Raw genomic sequence first — 17,920 nt, 5'->3', positions numbered from 1 at the left:
ATTTTTTTCAATTTGCACCTAATTACAGTCCTTTAAGGCAACAGTTTTCCATTCCAATGTTCACAGTTACAGTTTTTCTTGTTATTTTTGAGATTTGAGAAATTATTACCAAACAGAAACTTTCCCAGTTTATGGAAGTCAGTTCATGCAGATATCATTTAATCCCTGTTCAACTTTTGACATCCCATTAACACATGCAAAATTTCTTTCTCACTTACTCATAGAGGCAATAGCAAAAAAATTACAAATAGAGTGGTCAGATTAAAAAAGTAAAGTAAATACATTATTCAGGAAGTGTAACACTTACATTAGAGATGTGACAGACTTGTCACTATGCTGGTAAACATGTTTTACTGTTAGGTAAATACATCTAAGCAGAAAAACATAAACTGTGTTACATCCATGCAGTGTTGATATGCAAAATTTTAAAAATACTATCAAGAAGGAAAAAGCAAACCAAAATGCATTTAGAGAGATTAAATATATGTCCAAGTATGATTTAATGTTTTTATTTTCTGTAGATTAGAGATTTTTCTTCCTCCAATGTCCAGATTAAATAATACATTTACTGTTGTGTTCATCCACTCATAGGTGGGATATATTGGTTCATTTTGTCATATGTCCCACTCATTAAACGTGTATTTTATGAATTCACAGTCTTCAACAAAGAAACCAAGAACAGCTCCTACTGCCGTAAGGTAGGTAAACTTTGTCCAAATCATTGTTTTGGAAGCAATTTTTAAGATTCTACACCAAAGAGCAAAATTTTGTTTTCTCTTTCTGTCCCTCTTCTCTCTTTCCTGCTGTCTTTCTCCTTCACACTCAGGTTTACACTTACTCCTCCCTTCCTTTTTTCTCCTCTCTTCTTTCTCCCACCATGCTCTTTCCTCCTCCTCCTCAAGTTCCCTTTGGGCTTTATAGTACATACTATTGGTGTAATAATGTTCCCCATTTAATTTAACCATTTGATCTATTTTCTCCAGAAGTTCTGTGACCTGTTTTCTGTTGGAGCCCTGGTCATTGATTAACGAGTGGTACCTTCCTCCACACTGGTCTATCAGTCTCTGTAGCTGTTTGCTTCCTGCCACATAGTCCTCAACAGATTTACCTCTCAGCAAATCCGCATGAGTGAACAGGACTATGGTGTAATCAGCAGCAGCAGAGCCAAAGTTATCCTGGATCCACTTCACTGTGTCTTGTTCCTCTTTTGTAAATCTTGACTTTAAGTTAATCACTAACAGAAAAGCATGGGGTCCAGGAACTGACAGCTTAACACACTGCTCAATGTTTTCTTTGAGTTTGTTTTGTGTTTTATCCGTATCATATACTCCTGGAGAGTCAATCACAACGATGTTCCTGTCTCCTTCCAGTCGCTCTTGGCGCTCACAGTTTTTTGTCACCGACTCCGCTGAGGCTTCTTCTCTAAAGTACGAGCGCCCCAAGATGGTGTTTCCTGACGAACTCTTTCCTGAGCCAGTTTTTCCAACCAAAAAGAGTGTCAGCTGCTTCGAAAAGCCTGTGAAAAGAGTTTAGAAAATTCACCAGATGTCGATATCATAAGATAATTTTTAACAAAGTATGTGAACAATATCTGGATGCATTCTCAACTGTCTAGTGTGTATTAATACACAAAGTGAACATACTAAGGCATACTTTAAAAGCAGGGTAAAAACTAACTCCAGCTGCTTGCAACAAGTATCAAAGTTAGACATTACATTAAATTTGGAATTTTAAACAAATTTTATGTTGTCAAAGCAAGCCTACATATGCAAAAACATGAAGCATTGCATTTAAGGATAACTTTACAAAAAAATAAACAGTGGCAAGGCTTTTTGCACATGAAGATAATGATTACCAGCAAGGGAAGTTTTTGTTTTGGTAATAATTCAATTTTCTGGCAAACTTATAAGCAAAACGTGACTCTTGGTCAGTTTTACCTATGCCAGTTCGTACCCTTATTTCTTTAGATTCTGCTTTCACTAATCTTGCTTCTGATCCCTATATAGACCAGCTGAATCTAATTTCCATTCGGTTAAGCGGGTCAGTAACATGACTAACCGCTGTCCTGGGACCTGGTGATATCACTAACAGAAATATAAGAGATTATAATTGCTGATGTTGTGTCTACAGATACCAAACAACTTTTTTCTTTTTTTAAAGTGTCCTGTCAGGCAGAGTAGCAGCCGGAATTGTTTTCTGAGTGCTAAGAAGAAGCCCAAGAGATTTACTTTCATCAATGCTCCGCTTGATATAAATATATACAGGTCCTTCTCAAAATATTAGCATATTGTGATAAAGTTCATTATTTTCCATAATGTCATGATGAAAATTTAACATTCATATATTTTAGATTCATTGCACACTAACTGAAATATTTCACGTCTTTTATTGTCTTAATACGGATGATTTTGGCATACAGCTCATGAAAACCCAAAATTCCTATCTCACAAAATTAGCATATTTCATCCGACCAATAAAAGAAAAGTGTTTTTAATACAAAAAACGTCAACCTTCAAATAATCATGTACAGTTATGCACTCAATACTTGGTCGGGAATCCTTTTGCAGAAATGACTGCTTCAATGCGGCGTGGCATGGAGGCAATCAGCCTGTGGCACTGCTGAGGTCTTATGGAGGCCCAGGATGCTTCGATAGCGGCCTTTAGCTCATCCAGAGTGTTGGGTCTTGAGTCTCTCAACGTTCTCTTCACAATATCCCACAGATTCTCTATGGGGTTCAGGTCAGGAGAGTTGGCAGGCCAATTGAGCACAGTGATACCATGGTCAGTAAACCATTTACCAGTGGTTTTGGCACTGTGAGCAGGTGCCAGGTCGTGCTGAAAAATGAAATCTTCATCTCCATAAAGCTTTTCAGCAGATGGAAGCATGAAGTGCTCCAAAATCTCCTGATAGCTAGCTGCATTGACCCTGCCCTTGATAAAACACAGTGGACCAACACCAGCAGCTGACACGGCACCCCAGACCATCTCTGACTGTGGGTACTTGACACTGGACTTCTGGCATTTTGGCATTTCCTTCTCCCCAGTCTTCCTCCAGACTCTGGCACCTTGATTTCCGAATGACATGCAGAATTTGCTTTCATCCGAAAAAAGTACTTTGGACCACTGAGCAACAGTCCAGTGCTGCTTCTCTGTAGCCCAGGTCAGGCGCTTCTGCCGCTGTTTCTGGTTCAAAAGTGGCTTGACCTGGAGAATGTGGCACCTGTAGCCCATTTCCTGCACACGCCTGTGCACGGTGGCTCTGGATGTTTCTACTCCAGACTCAGTCCACTGCTTCCGCAGGTCCCCCAAGGTCTGGAATCGGCCCTTCTCCACAATCTTCCTCAGGGTCCGGTCACCTCTTCTCGTTGTGCAGCGTTTTCTGCCACACTTTTTCCTTCCCACAGACTTCCCACTGAGGTGCCTTGATACAGCACTCTGGGAACAGCCTATTCGTTCAGAAATTTCTTTCTGTGTCTTACCCTCTTGCTTGAGGGTGTCAATAGTGGCCTTCTGGACAGCAGTCAGGTCGGCAGTCTTACCCATGATTGGGGTTTTGAGTGATGAACCAGGCTGGGAGTTTTAAAGGCCTCAGGAATCTTTTGCAGGTGTTTAGAGTTAACTCGTTGATTCAGATGATTAGGTTCATAGCTCGTTTAGAGACCCTTTTAATGATATGCTAATTTTGTGAGATAGGAATTTTGGGTTTTCATGAGCTGTATGCCAAAATCATCTGTATTAAGACAATAAAAGACCTGAAATATTTCAGTTAGTGTGCAATGAATCTAAAATATATGAATGTTACATTTTCATCATGACATTATGGAAAATAATGAACTTTATCACAATATGCTAATTTTTTGAGAAGGACCTGTATATAAAACAATCTCAGCCTTGAACACCAGGAACAACCAACCCACCGGCAGGCAGGGAGTGTGACAGGGGGGGAAATATGCCCCACATTTGATGAGGGGACTAAGATGATCCAGGAGATGGAGCAGCCCCAGACCCAACCTGACAGAAAAACATGCACACACAGTGACAATCACACGTTCCCAGTCTCATGTGTACACATAGAAACACTCACACCCACGAACCCAACGTAAAGACACGCAAAAATAGACCCTGTACACTCAAACTCCCTATACACTCTCCATTCTCCCAGGTCCAGGTACCGATACTCCTGAGGGCCAACCTGGTATCTGAAGACCCCGTCTTCAAATGCCACACAGCTTAACAAAAATTTCAGTTAAATCGGATCTTTGACACTGTATTCGATATCTATGAAAAATATCAAAAGTAATGCAATTTAACACTCTTAGTTATATTAGTCCAATGAAGAAATAGGTCGTGTCTGCGCTGGATTTCATTGATCTTTCCAGTTTACAACTACCTTTTTAGAATGACACTTTTGAAAAACAAAATAATCCTATGGTCTGTGTTTTTTCCTCTCTGGGGTTTCAATCAAAAACACTACAAGTACAGCTCAAACGTCTAGAATATGTTTAGTATTTTTTGTCACGAATTTCAGAAAGTGAAACTTTATATGATACAGATTCATTAAACAGAGTTAATATTTTAAACCTTTATTGTGTGTTTATGATTATGGCTTACATTTAACAAAAACACAAAATTGTGCCTCAGAAAGATTATTATTAAAAAGTTAAATACTCTATTCATAGAAAGTTAGGAGAGAGAAAAAATGTGGTGGGATAAGGTGCACCAGCAACAGGGATAACTGCAGCCTTGAGAGGCTTGTCAAGCAAAATCCATTCAAGAGCTTAACAAGGATGTCCCTCAAGCAAACTGACTACGCTCGTAGATGGAAGAAAAAGGTCCAACGATGGCGAGGTGCGGAATTGAAGCCGCACTGCTTCATGATTCCTCTCAGATATTCAATTTCGCTCCATTTCAAACTTGATTGACTTTATCATACACATTCAAAACCACCGTGTTATTTATACCTGCGCTGGTGAGCCAGTAAGGATCTTTCGAATAAATAGAAATGAGCCTATAAACCAACTTAAATCTTAAATCAAAGTCCACACAACATCTCATCAAACTTTTCTCACCATCACATTTCTCTCCCCAGTGATCACCAGAGTGATGTGTAGCAAAGATTAACACATAAATTGTGACAATGTGTGAGGCAATAACACTGACTACTGTAGACATTTAAATACGGTGGCGACACTTGTTTGCAATTAGAAGGGAACACATTTTCTGGGATCACCAGGATTTCCTGGCTCATGATGATTCCTGGCTAATATCCCGATTTATACTCCCTGCAGCATCACTCTTGCATCTATGTGGTGAACTTGGCCCAGTATTGGAGAGACCGACTCACCGGAACCACGTCATCTCAGTCCAATTACAGGTGTTAACCACTCTGGGGTTCCTGGCAATCGTCTCTTACTTGCATGAATTAGCTGAAAGGCCTGTGTTTAGCAAAAATGTAATGCGGTGAAATTATCCATAGGACTGGGATATAGCAGCCAGTACTAAGCCCAATAATACATGCCGTCTTGATTTGAGAGCACTTTATGGTCTCTGCTGCTGCCAAAAGTACCAAAAGCTAGTTCAATCACCATGGTGTTACTTTGCTAGACTGGCCAGCAAACTGGCCTGACCCGAACCCCATAGAGAATCTATGGAGGATTGTCAACAGGAAGATGGGAGACATCAGACCTGACAATGCAGATGACCTGAAAGCTGCTATCAAAGCAACCTGGGCTTCCATCACACCTCAGCAGAACCACTGGCTGATTGCCTCCATGTCACGCTGCATTGATGCAGAAATCCATGTGAAAGGAGGCATCACTAATTATCAAGTGCATACAAATGAACACACTTATCAGATGGCTCATATTTCTGTTTAATATATATATTTTATTATTTATTGATCTTTTGTAATATTCAAATTTTCTGAGACAGTGAATTTTGGATTTTTATTATTTGTAAGGCATAATAATCAAGATTACAAGAAAAAAAGGCTTGAAATATGTCACCATGTGTAATAAATTCACTTTATGAAATAAGAAATATTGAACTTTTTCACAATATTAAGATGTACTTGTACATTAACTATTATAAAACAGTTATATGTAACGCTTTCGTTCACAACAATTAACCCTTTCCTTTGAGGAATGAACTTATTTGTGCGAGGAAATGGAGTTTGGAGTTATGGAGTTGTTCACTAAGCTCTACGTCTCCCACCTAGACTGAGGGAATAGCAGTGGAAATGTAGTGGTAACATTTCGCCACAGGAAGGCATATCGAACACAGTGAGTGTCCCTGGATCAGCAGGCAAAAGGTCTTTTCAGTGCTGTGTAAGAACATAGACGCACATTGTTCCTCCCATGTCTATTTGCTAACAGCCAACTAAAATAAAAACCCGCAAAGAACACACTGAAGTATTATTCAAGTGTGTGGCTTAAATTTAGAGCCTAATGGAAACAAAGTCAGTAAAAATGAACACAAACTATGGAAAAAAACTATAAAAAGCCGCTCCACTGATGTGGCTTGTAGCACAGAAAGCCAGACTGAGCATGTGCAACGTGCACCTTTATGTCAATGGACTTGTTAAGAATCTCCACTTTGCAGTTTTTAAAAAACTTCTTCTTTTTTTTGTTTTCAGAAAAAAGCTGTTGGTATGTTGGCAAGAAGTGCAAATGGAGGAGAGGATCTCCATTTGCAAAACATCCATATCAGGTTGTACTGGGACTTAATGGCATGACTGTTGCCCTCCACTTTTACTGTAAAATGTGGTATCATGCTAAGTATAGGACTGCTGATGAATGACAAGTAGTCCAACAGACTTACTTGCGAGTAATTCTGCTCTTCAGACGGCGTGGTTTTGTTTGCCTCCTACCAAGTGTTATAATGCAGCTTCATACTGTTCAGGTTAAAACCAGTTTGATAATTTTTTTTTTTTTTTGTCTCATACCTTTGCTTTGAGATTGGCAGTGACAGTTGAGTCCGCCCAATGAAAACAGCATTAGGTGGAGCCATGCTCTGTTCCAAGACTTCCCGTCAAACATCACCGGATCACCAGCTTCTATCAAAACACAAATAAATAAAACTGTAAATTGTACACACAGAATTTCATTAAACCTTTAAACCTTGTTAAACATCATCACCCCTGCACACAAAAAAATTTTTTTGTTCACCTCATACACCTGCCTGGGAAATTGAATCTGTCACATGTTCACCTTCTTGTTCACATTGGATAAAACTAAAACAATAGTGCAATAAATTGAATGGTTACTAAAATGGAAAAGCTAAGGTTAAGATTTTATCAAATACACAAAGTTAAAAGAGGATCCCAACTTGGCAAAACATGCAGGTTTCCTATCGGACAGATCAGATTTAAAATAGGCTCGACTACTTAGTTGCAGTCCTCTAAAAAATACAAAACCCTATTCTAGAGCTACTGTTAGGCTACTGGGCTACAGTTTAAATCTTAAACAGCCGCAGACGAATAAAATGAAATCTTTGTTTCTCCCTACGTTCCTCTCCTTGATCCTATAAATCCTCTCTCATCGGCAGGCGGATGGTGCATGGACATATTTTAAGGACGAGACTTACGCGAAAACCTGGCAGACAGCAACAGTGACTACAAAATATCCGACAACGACGGGAAAGAAAACAGGAACACGGAGGTGAAAAGACTACATGGAAAACGGCTGGGTGCAAAAACGAAACTCAAATAGGTGCGGATCATGATACTCTCTTATTCAATCCTTTACTACCACAATATTTGTTGTTCATCAGTCTTTCTGCACACAAAAAAAAAAAAAAAAAAAGAAATGAGATGCACCCCCCTAGCCATATCATTCAGTCTATTTAGCACAGATAAATTAAAAGCTGATCAGATCATAAAACATACCACAACAGGCTTCAGTGGCACGGATCTCTGAAAAGTCCCAGACTACAGGAAAGAAAAGTGAAAACTAGTGATGTGACGTTCACGAACGTATCGATTCTTTTGAACTGCTCCTTACCTTGAACTGTTCTTTGTTTTTTATTACTTTGCTTTTGTATAATGCTACTCTTTCAATTTAATAAAATGTCAAGTAACGTTATATTATTTAGGCAATAAAATACGAAAACCGAAATTGTGATTTACTATATTGTGCTTTAGCCTCTGTTCAGGCTCTTTCATTTTCATGTTTTACTCTTTGTGCTGTGGCTTGTGTTTTTAAACCTACTTCAACATTTAGGATTTCGGGATTAGGACCATTCATCTACAGGTCCTTCTCAAAATATTAGCATATTGTGATAAAGTTCATTATTTTCCATAATGTAATGATGAAAATTTAACATTCATATATTTTAGATTCATTGCACACTAACTGAAATATTTCAGGTCTTTTATTGTCTTAATACGGATGATTTTGGCATACAGCTCATGAAAACCCAAAATTCCTATCTCACAAAATTAGCATATTTCATCTGACCAATAAAAGAAAAGTGTTTTTAATACAAAATACGTCAACCTTCAAATAATCATGTAAAGTTATGCACTCAATACTTGGTCGGGAATCCTTTTGCAGAAATGACTGCTTCAATGCGGCGTGGCATGGAGGCAATCAGCCTGTGGCACTGCTGAGGTCTTATGGAGGCCCAGGATGCTTCGATAGCGGCCTTTAGCTCATCCAGAGTGTTGGGTCTTGAGTCTCTCAACGTTCTCTTCACAATATCCCACAGATTCTCTATGGGGTTCAGGTCAGGAGAGTTGGCAGGCCAATTGAGCACAGTGATACCATGGTCAGTAAACCATTTACCAGTGGTTTTGGCACTGTGAGCAGGTGCCAGGTCGTGCTGAAAAATGAAATCTTCATCTCCATAAAGCTTTTCAGCAGATGGAAGCATGAAGTGCTCCAAAATCTCCTGATAGCTAGCTGCATTGACCCTGCCCTTGATAAAACATAGTGGACCGACACCAGCAGATGACACGGCACCCCAGACCATCACTGACTGTGGGTACTTGACACTGGACCTCTGGCATTTTGGCATTTCCTTCTCCCCAGTCTTCCTCCAGACTCTGGCACCTTGATTTCCGAATGACATGCAGAATTTGTTTTCATCCGAAAAAAGTACTTTGGACCACTGAGCAACAGTCCAGTGCTGCTCCTCTGTAGCCCAGGTCTGGGGAATGCGGCACCTGTAGCCCATTTCCTGCACACGCCTGTGCACGGTGGCTCTGGATGTTTCTACTCCAGACTCAGTCCACTGCTTCCGCAGGTCCCCCAAGGTCTGGAATCGGCCCTTCTCCACAATCTTCCTCAGGGTTCGGTCACCTCTTCTCATTGTGCAGCGTTTTCTGCCACACTTTTTCCTTCCCACAGACTTCCCACTGAGGTGCCTTGATACAGCACTCTGGGAACAGCCTATTCGTTCAGAAATTTCTTTCTGTGTCTTACCCTCTTGCTTGAGGGTGTCAATAGTGGCCTTCTGGACAGCAGTCCGGTCGGCAGTCTTGCCCATGATTGGGGTTTTGAGTGATGAACCAGGCTGGGAGTTTTAAAGGCCTCAGGAATCTTTTGCAGGTGTTTAGAGTTAACTCGTTGATTCAGATGATTAGGTTCATAGCTCGTTTAGAGACCCTTTTAATGATATGCTAATTTTGTGAGATAGGAATTTTGGGTTTTCATGAGCTGTATGCCAAAATCATCCGTATTAAGACAATAAAAGACCTGAAATATTTCAGTTAGTGTGCAATGAATCTAAAATATATGAATGTTAAATTTTCATCATTACATTATAGAAAATAATGAACTTTATCACAATATGCTAATATTTTGAGAAGGACCTGTACATACGTTTTACAAGGAGAGTAGGCTACTTGTTCTTTTCAGTTTTTGTATTTATTTATTTATTTATTTTTGTTATTTTCTGGAAGGTGACATTTTCAGATTCAATAGAGAAATAAAAAAAAAAATCTAATGTGAAACTGACTTCTGGTAAGGAAACAGGGAAACCCTCCACCCGCTTCAAAATGCAACTCTGTTAGCACACTTTGCCCTCTAGTGGTCTTTAGGTGGCATCACCACTTTTCAGCCCTTATTTCCTCAAAGCTTTTTCATTATGTCTGTATTCTTTAATAAAACTGACATTGTGGAATCTGTTGAGTGTTTTTGTGATTTGAGGTTAGAGTCAAACAATGTTGAAACCTGTTTAGGACCAGATCAGTTCTATTAGGTCCTGATATGTAAAATCCAAGAAGATTCTGATGGTGGTGGAAGTTCACATTTAAACTACAAATAGACACAGGACATTTATTGAAATCTGTAAGGTTAAGGTAAAAAATAGTTTTTTTTAAATGTTAATATTTTTATGATTTAGTGAAGTTGTTTTTCACATGTTCATAGGAGTAGATTGGGCCAATGTTGAAAAGCATACAATTCCTTCTGTGAAACGTTAAGGTGGATCACTTATGTATGGACATGTTTGAGCTATAAAAGCAACAGGAGCTGGGTCAGAATTGATGGGAAGATGTAGCAAATTATTAAATCATTGTTCAGGAATGTTTGCACTCGTCAGTCAGGAGGCTTTCTTGGGACATTGGCGGTCCAACATGAAAATGATCTAAAACAAAAGGCTAAGTTGACCTCTCAGCGGCTACAGTGCAAGACAGCCAAGGACTTAACGGGAACTGGAGTCATTTTACGTAGAGGAATAGGGGGCTTTACCATCTGAGAAAAAGAGCTCCCTTATCTACAACTACCATATAAGATTTCAAGCTGTCATTGATGTTAAAATGGGGCAATACATGGTATTAAAAACCAAATCTTGATCGGGGTCATTTGGGTCGGTTCAGCTGTTATAATGGATTAAAAATAAATAGAATCATCCAGTCAACCATGAGTTTAAGCAAACTTTTGTACAATCACTCTTAGTCTCTGAAAAATATCCCAAAAGGAACAACAACATGTAAAAATTCTACAAGGGTATGTAAACTTATGAGCACAGGTGTAGTTGTGTGACAGTTTTGCAGCTGAGATGTTTTCTCTACAGCACGGTCGCACAAAGCGCCTCTGAATTACTGACTGATTGGTCTGTTGACAAACACGCCATTAAACACATGAGGTGCCGTCATGCTGACATTTCCCCCTTACGGCTGAATTCAGTCATAGAAGCTTCTGAAAGGTCTTGATGACAACAGAGCCAACTGGAAAACATGGCTTCATCTCTCTGTTCAACTTTGACTGTAGCTGAATCATTTCTGCAACTCTTGTTGCTTATATTTATCATGTTAACCTGCCATTTTGTGGATGGTTTTCTGTTCAGTTTACGTATCTGAGATATGAATGTGGAAGTTAACAGTTGTTGACCTATAGTGCTGTTGCTTTTGGTTATAGTCTAATCATAGGATATTACTAACAAACAAAAAAAATAAATAAATAAATAAAATGATTAGATTTAGATATATGGTTGATAAGATTAACACTTTTTTAACACTTGATTGAAAGTCTTTGTTTTGTTTAAAGTTTCTCAGGTTTTAGGGATGACTTTGTGTGAGAAATACCAAAAATACAACAACAAAAAAAATCAATTTGCGTGAAGGCAGGTCTTCAGCTCTCATTTCCACAAAGAGAAACAGCATCACGTTTCAGGAGTCCATGCTGCAAAGTGTGTGTGTAATTATGTATGTGTGTTTGTGCATGTGTGTGTGTTAGGGACAAAAAGAGGGCAGCAGGTAGAAATGTGAATCCTCTTCACGTGCAGACAGAGGTCGCAGCATCTTTTCACGTGCTTTCTTATGAATGTGCTGGCAGTGATTGCTCTGACAAAGAGGGAGCCCACTGCACGTGCAAAATGGCTGTTGGGCCTCAATGAAATGAAAACCGCTGCAGTTTTCTGTAATTTGAACTGTGAAACATGTGGCATCTTGCAGTAGACGGAAATCTCAGCCTTACTTGCTCCGGAGGCTGAAAAAAAAAAGATTAATTACGCACAGAGATATACTGCAGTACATGCATTTAATGCTTGGGTCAGGGCTCCTTTTAAATGAATTACTGCATCAGTGCAGAGTGACACGGAGGGAATCCCCCTCCTCTAGACAAGACAACAATACTCTATACTATCTCTATGGGGTTTAGGGCAGGTTGCCCATAAATCAGACACAGTGATACCATGGTCATTAAGCCAGGTACCTTTGGAAGTGTCAACAGGTGGGAAGTCCTGCTGAAAAATTAAATCAGTTTTTCTTTAAAGACTCTAGGACCTATAATTTCAAAATAAATGTAAAAATGACTTTCTTCTAAAAAGAGGACTTTGGGCCCATGAACAGTTTGCATCTGTTGAAGCAGAAAATGGATTGGAGTGTCATTGAGGATTGGCTGTGCTGGCTCTTGAAGCTCTGACACCTTGCGAATGAGGTTTAAAACATAATCCTCTCAAGCTATGGTTATCCCTGTTGTTTGTGGACCTCTTTATAACATACCTTTTCTTTCCACTCAACTTTCTATTTGGATACAGCAATCTGAATAACCAACTTGTTTAGTAATCTCCTTTTGCTGTTCCCCCTCCTTGTGGGGTTGTTGATGTAAGGCAGCTGTCAAGTCAGCAGCCTTCTCCATGATTGTGTAACATGGCCATAACATAATAACTTTTACAGAGAAATGTTATGTTATTTAACAATAGAACATTCTTATTTGAAAGTTGAGTTTTCAGCAGCTGCAAGCCAAAATTATTAAACTTAACAGAAACAAAGATTGGAAATATAAACCCTTCTTTGTGTAACATTTGTATTTTACTTTCTCAATTCATTTACTAAAAATAAACATCATTTTAATTTATTGATCTGTATCTGCATAAACATGCTTCTTATATATACCGTATATGCTAATTATGAGTATATACAAGCCTGATATAGACAGTGGAAATGACAACCATATGATCCACACAGCTTTATGAACTGTTCTGTGCTTGAGTCATATGGGTTTTATGTGAAGACTAAGTGGCTGCAGATGATGCATTCACTGTGCGAGCCCTCTGTAGGATGTGTTCAAATTCTGAGTGTTGATAATTACCTTCTTTAGTTAGCTGTTCTCTCAGGCCAAATAATGGCTTATTGGTGTCTCCCCAAACATGTCTCAGCATCGCTTCAACCTTCTTTCTAACATTGCTCTGAGGCTTTCAGAAGTGATGACTCACAACACAATTTTACAATAGTACCTAGTTTTCCTTTGTGTGAAGCCAAATCAAATTGCACCCTGGTAGTGAGACTGTCATATTATCATTAAATTAGATTATTTAAGCAGCATTTCATCTCTTTTTTGAGATAACAAAGCCTATCAGATTTCTTTTTTTTTAATTGTTTTTGGCATTAGAGGCCTTTATTTTGATAGTAGGCACACAGGAAGGAGGGGCAAAGAGAGGGGGAGACATTCAGGCAAAGGTTGCTGGGTCCAGGACTTGAACCCGGAACGGGCGCTTCGAGGACTATAGCCTCTATATGTGGTCGCGCGCTAACCCCTACACCACCAAATATTGTCTGAGAAAAAAAGGGATGGGTGGTGCTTAAGATAATGTGAAAAGTGCTGTGAATATGGAACCACAGTGATATATTATTTGTTGCCAAGAGGACTCAAAAGCAGTACCCATGAAGACACATCCACTAACCCTCCGGCAGAAGCAAATCTGAACTTTTATTCATTTTATTACACATAAAACCATTTAGAGTGACAGTTGTATGAAAGGTTTCGATATCAGCTAATTTTTGCCCCTTTTTGTTTTTCTTTTGTGGATGGTATACGTGCCACACATCCTTTTTGCATGTGATCAAGTCAAAGAAATCAAATGTATTCATGGGCTCTCCAAATGTCAGCTCTGAGAATTATTTCTAGAGAAGTGTAGGTTGTAGAAGTCATTGGCCAACTGGTAAACTCTGCCTTTATCTGAGCGCTAAGGGTGTGTGGGATTTCTGGCAATCATGATTCAGTTATTACATATTAAAACAAACACACACATAGAGGAGAAGAAAAAACAAGTGGGCAGGAAAACGGAGATGTTGTAATAGATTTCTGAACACAGGTTATGTAACGGTGAACATAATCAAGGTTCCAAGTTCCTGAGTCAACATCCTCCCACTGTGCCCATCAAGTTCTTAGGTAGGTAGATAGATAGATAGATAGATAGATAGATAGATAGATAGATAGATAGATAGATAGATAGATAGATAGATAGATAGATAGATAGATAGATAGATAGATAGATAGATAGATAGATAGATAGATAGATAGATAGATAGATAGATAGATAGATAGATAGATAGATAGATAGATAGATAGATAGATAGATGCTTTCATTTGTTCTTCCGCTTCATATTTTGATCCACTTTGTCGATACACTCAGCATGATGCCATCACCACCATGCTTGATAATTGCTGCAATGTTCTGAAACAGAATTGTGAAAAGATAATGAAACACGCATTATTTTAATCAAAATAATTTATTTAAAAACATCTAAATAAAGCATTTACTGACATTTATTCTAGAATAAACGTAAGCATTTGTTGTTTTACTCGTTCTCAGTCCATTCTCCGCTCACTGAATATTACATTTCTCCAATCTTAGGCCCGGTTCGGGTCGTTTCTGTGGCCCAATTATTTGTCGGAGATCAGTGGCAAAGCTCGGCCGACGGGCCAGTGGGTACAGGGTACCGCAGGGGTCATCTCGTTTGGCAACCCTTCCTTCCTTCCATGTTGAACGGTCCGTCCGCATGTCCTGGTACGACCGAAGGGACACTTTGCGGTGCTGAAATGGGCCCGTTTCCATAGGAAGACCGCCTCGCATCGCCAGTGTCTCGAAGACTTTGTCGAGATTGGTGTTGTCCTTTGCAGATGTTTCAAAATAGGTGCAGTCGCCCCCGAGTGCTTTGAGCACATCTGCATGAGAAATCCCTGTCTGAGATTCCAGATCCACCTTATTGGCGCAGACCACAAGCGGGACCCGCTGCGGTGCACAGTGCCCCGGCACAGCGGACTTGGTGAGTTTGGATTTAGCGGCCAAAATTTCTTCTCGCAGGGTGCACACCTCCTCGAAAGAGCTCCTGTCGTCGAGGCTGAAGACAAGCAGGAAAATGTCTCCTGTCGAAAAAAAATATACAATTCAAACTTGTATTAAGTTAATTTTACGCATCATGAAAATAACAAATTCCCCATGCAGTCATAACATTCACAGTGATTTATCTGTAAGCATTTCACAATGTTTAAACTGTAATGCAGAACTGTATGATTGAGACAATACGCACCAGTGAGAATGGAGAGTCGCCGCTTGGCAGGGAAGTCCCTCTCCCTGGACGCATCAAGAATGTCTATTTGGTAGGTCTCCCCGCGTATGCAATACAATTTCCTAAGGAAATCCTCAGAGGTCGGATTGTACTCCTCCACAAACCCATCCCAGAGGTATCTTCTGAGGATGGAGGTCTTACCAACCCGAGGCGCACCCAGAACAACGATGCGTTTACAGTTCTGCGGCTTGGTGGAGTAAAGTGGGTCCTGACGGTGCTCCAGACCACTGCGGCGGGTCGGACCTTGGAAAACTAAAGCTGCCAGCTGATCCAGCGGGGATCTCTTGTTGGGATAGTTGCTCTTGGCACTGCCTCTCTCCTTCTCCTGTTTCCACTGAAACGTGGCTACTTTAAGTAAACCCAGGCCCGCTTTGATTCCAGATGAACTCAGCTGCTGTGATGCGTGTTTGTAAGCCAGCCAGACTTTGGAGGGACCAGAGCACTGCCCGTCTTTGTTACCCTGCAGGTAAGTTTCGCTCCCGGAACATTTGAGCTGCTGCGGGACAGAGATGGAGCTGGTCGCGGCGCCAATGGACATGCTTCCCACTTCCATCGCTTCTGGCGCTCACTGGTCTAACTTAGCTGACTGATCAACACTGTTTGATGAGGCAGCTCATGTCAGCTGCGTTTATATACTTTCTCCCCAACCCTGTGATTCGTCCGCGTCATGCTGACTGACAATAAAGGACTTGTTGACATGATGTACTGACAGCTTTCTTTACTAATGCCTTATCGTGTTTTGCCTTTCTGTAACAATAACATAATAATAATAATAATAATCAATTTAGCTATATTTATTAAAAAAGGTGAAGTGAGCATTAAAAAACATGAGTATGTTTTCGTGTGTTATGTGTAGTGCCAAATTTACTGTTACTACCCAAACTACCACAGACCAATAAATAAAGTATTTATTTTATAGAATGTAATTATTTAGTCAGTTACTTATTAGGATAAATCTATCATTTATATTAAATATATTATTGATTTAAGAGATACATTTGATTTAAATGTGGCTAACAACAATTTAATTATAAATAAATAGTGATGTATTAAATGCACAATAACATATTGAAATGCTGAAATTATGAACTGAAATATATTTAATTAGGTACATAATTATTTCAGTCTTTATTAAATTATTTCGCTTGCCACAGTCCCTCGCGAAGTTATTTAAACTGTTATTATGACTCGTCAAATGGAGCCTCACATCTCATTGGTTAACCTGTACAATAAACTCAACTGTAGACCTATCACCTTATCTAAAGCATGTAGGCTGGCCCATTGTCTTAAATTGGGATGGAAAACATATGTTCATGATTTGCTGCAGTAACGGGCTGTAAAACAATATTATTAAATCAATACTCAGATAACTACATGTACAGGTACAGCTAAAAACAATTAGAATATTTCGTAAGAGTGCAATATTTTGTCCAAGTCATTTGAGAGAGTGAAATGGTTATTTTATAGAGATTCTTTCCACATAGAGTAAATATTTCAAGTTTTTATTCCTTGTAAATTTATGATTATGGCTCACAGGTAACGAAAACCCAAAATTCAATGTCTTCGATAATTAGAATATCACATTAGACCAATCAAAAAAGGATGTTTTAAGCACAAATATCAGGCTTCTGAAGAGTAAGCCCATTTCTATGCACCTTACTTGGTTGTGCCTCCTCTTGCATGAATTACTGCATCAATGTGTTGTGGTATAGAGGCGATCAGCCTGTGGCACTGCGTAGGTGTTCAGGAAACCCATATTGCTATGATAGCTGCCTTCAAGTCATCTGCCTTGTTGGGTCTGGTGTCTCTAATCTTCCTCTTGACAACATCCCATAGATTCTCTATGGGGTTCAGGTCAGTGGAGTTTGCTGGCCAATCAAAAACAGGAACACCATGGTCGCTGATCCAGCTTTTGGTACCTTTGGCAGTGTGTGCAGGTGCTAACTCCTGCTAGAAAATAAAATCAGCATCTCCACACAGCTTGTCAACAGAGGGAAGCATGAAGTACTCTAGAATTTCCTGGTAGATGGTTGCATTGACTGTGGACTTCAGAAAACACAGTGGACCAACACCAGTAGATGACATGGCACTTCAAACCATCACTGACTGTGGAAGCTTCACACTGGACTTCAAGCAACATGGAGTCTATGCCTCTCCCCTCTTCTTTCAGATTCTGAGACCTTGATTTTCAAACGAAATGTATAATTTACTTCCATCTGAAAACAGAACTTTGGACCATTGAGCAACAGTCCAGTTCCTTTTCTCCTTAGCCCAGGTAAGATGCTTCTGACGTTGTGCCTGGTTCAAGAGTGGCTTAACACAAGGAATGCGACATTTGTAGCCCATGTCTAGTATTCGTCTTTCCCTACCACAATTCTTGCCTCCACTTAATTTTCTGTTAATATGCTTGAATACGGAACTCTGTGAACAACTAGCTTCTTCAGCAACGACCTTTTGTGGCTTTCCCTCCTTCTGAAGGGTGTCCATGACTGTGTTCTGGACATCTGCCAAGTCAGCACTCTTCACATGATTGTGTAGCCTATGACCCAGAGTGAGGGGCGGTTTAAAAATATTAAAGGCTCAGAAAACATTTGCAGTTGTTTTGAGTTAATTAGCTTGATTAAG

The 17,920-nt window shown here is 39.7% G+C and overlaps 2 protein-coding genes across 5 annotated transcripts; both read right to left on the bottom strand.

Annotated features, from left to right (window-relative positions):
* Positions 1-138: 138 nt before the first annotated feature.
* On the bottom strand, positions 139-8,180 carry LOC124868372 (GTPase IMAP family member 9-like). Of its 3 annotated transcripts, none has more exons than XM_047365587.1 (3): positions 7,886-8,180; positions 6,944-7,054; positions 139-1,516 (listed from the first exon to the last, which is right to left on the bottom strand). In XM_047365587.1, the coding sequence occupies exons 2-3, from the start codon at positions 7,035-7,037 to the stop codon at positions 615-617; spliced, it is 996 nt and encodes a 331-aa protein (XP_047221543.1). In that variant the 5' UTR covers positions 7,038-7,054; positions 7,886-8,180; the 3' UTR covers positions 139-614. The 3 variants fall into 3 exon arrangements, with proteins under 3 accessions (XP_047221543.1, XP_047221542.1, XP_047221544.1); XM_047365586.1 differs by lacking the exon at positions 7,886-8,180 and adding an exon at positions 7,585-7,776; XM_047365588.1 differs by lacking the exon at positions 7,886-8,180 and adding an exon at positions 7,167-7,495.
* A 5,451-nt stretch (positions 8,181-13,631) lies between these two features.
* On the bottom strand, positions 13,632-15,906 carry si:dkey-27j5.5 (GTP-binding protein Rhes). Of its 2 annotated transcripts, XR_007038311.1 has the most exons (3): positions 15,257-15,906; positions 14,491-15,092; positions 13,632-14,400 (listed from the first exon to the last, which is right to left on the bottom strand). XR_007038311.1 is itself a non-coding variant. In XM_047365584.1 (2 exons), exons 1-2 carry the CDS (start codon positions 15,846-15,848, stop codon positions 14,551-14,553), a joined length of 1,134 nt encoding a protein of 377 aa, XP_047221540.1. In that variant the 5' UTR covers positions 15,849-15,906; the 3' UTR covers positions 13,632-14,550. The 2 variants fall into 2 exon arrangements, 1 of the variants encoding a protein (XP_047221540.1); XM_047365584.1 differs by having other exon boundaries at positions 13,632-15,092.
* Positions 15,907-17,920: the final 2,014 nt, after the last annotated feature.

Source organism: Girardinichthys multiradiatus, chromosome 5 (assembly GCF_021462225.1).
Source record: "Girardinichthys multiradiatus isolate DD_20200921_A chromosome 5, DD_fGirMul_XY1, whole genome shotgun sequence".
Classification (NCBI taxonomy): domain Eukaryota; kingdom Metazoa; phylum Chordata; class Actinopteri; order Cyprinodontiformes; family Goodeidae; genus Girardinichthys; species Girardinichthys multiradiatus.
This window is presented reverse-complemented; position numbering and strand designations above follow the sequence as displayed.

Excerpts from the sequence above, each read along its gene's own strand:
- LOC124868372 (XM_047365587.1), bottom strand. The coding sequence starts at position 7,037 with ATGTTTGACGGGAAGTCTTGGAACAGAGCATGGCTCCACCTAATGCTG. Across the intron at positions 1,517-6,943 it reads CTGCCAATCTCAAAGCAAAG|GCTTTTCGAAGCAGCTGACA; the intron begins GTATGAGACAAA and ends CTCTTTTCACAG.
- si:dkey-27j5.5 (XM_047365584.1), bottom strand. The coding sequence starts at position 15,848 with ATGGAAGTGGGAAGCATGTCCATTGGCGCCGCGACCAGCTCCATCTCT. Across the intron at positions 15,093-15,256 it reads GCGACTCTCCATTCTCACTG|GAGACATTTTCCTGCTTGTC; the intron begins GTGCGTATTGTC and ends TTTTTTCGACAG.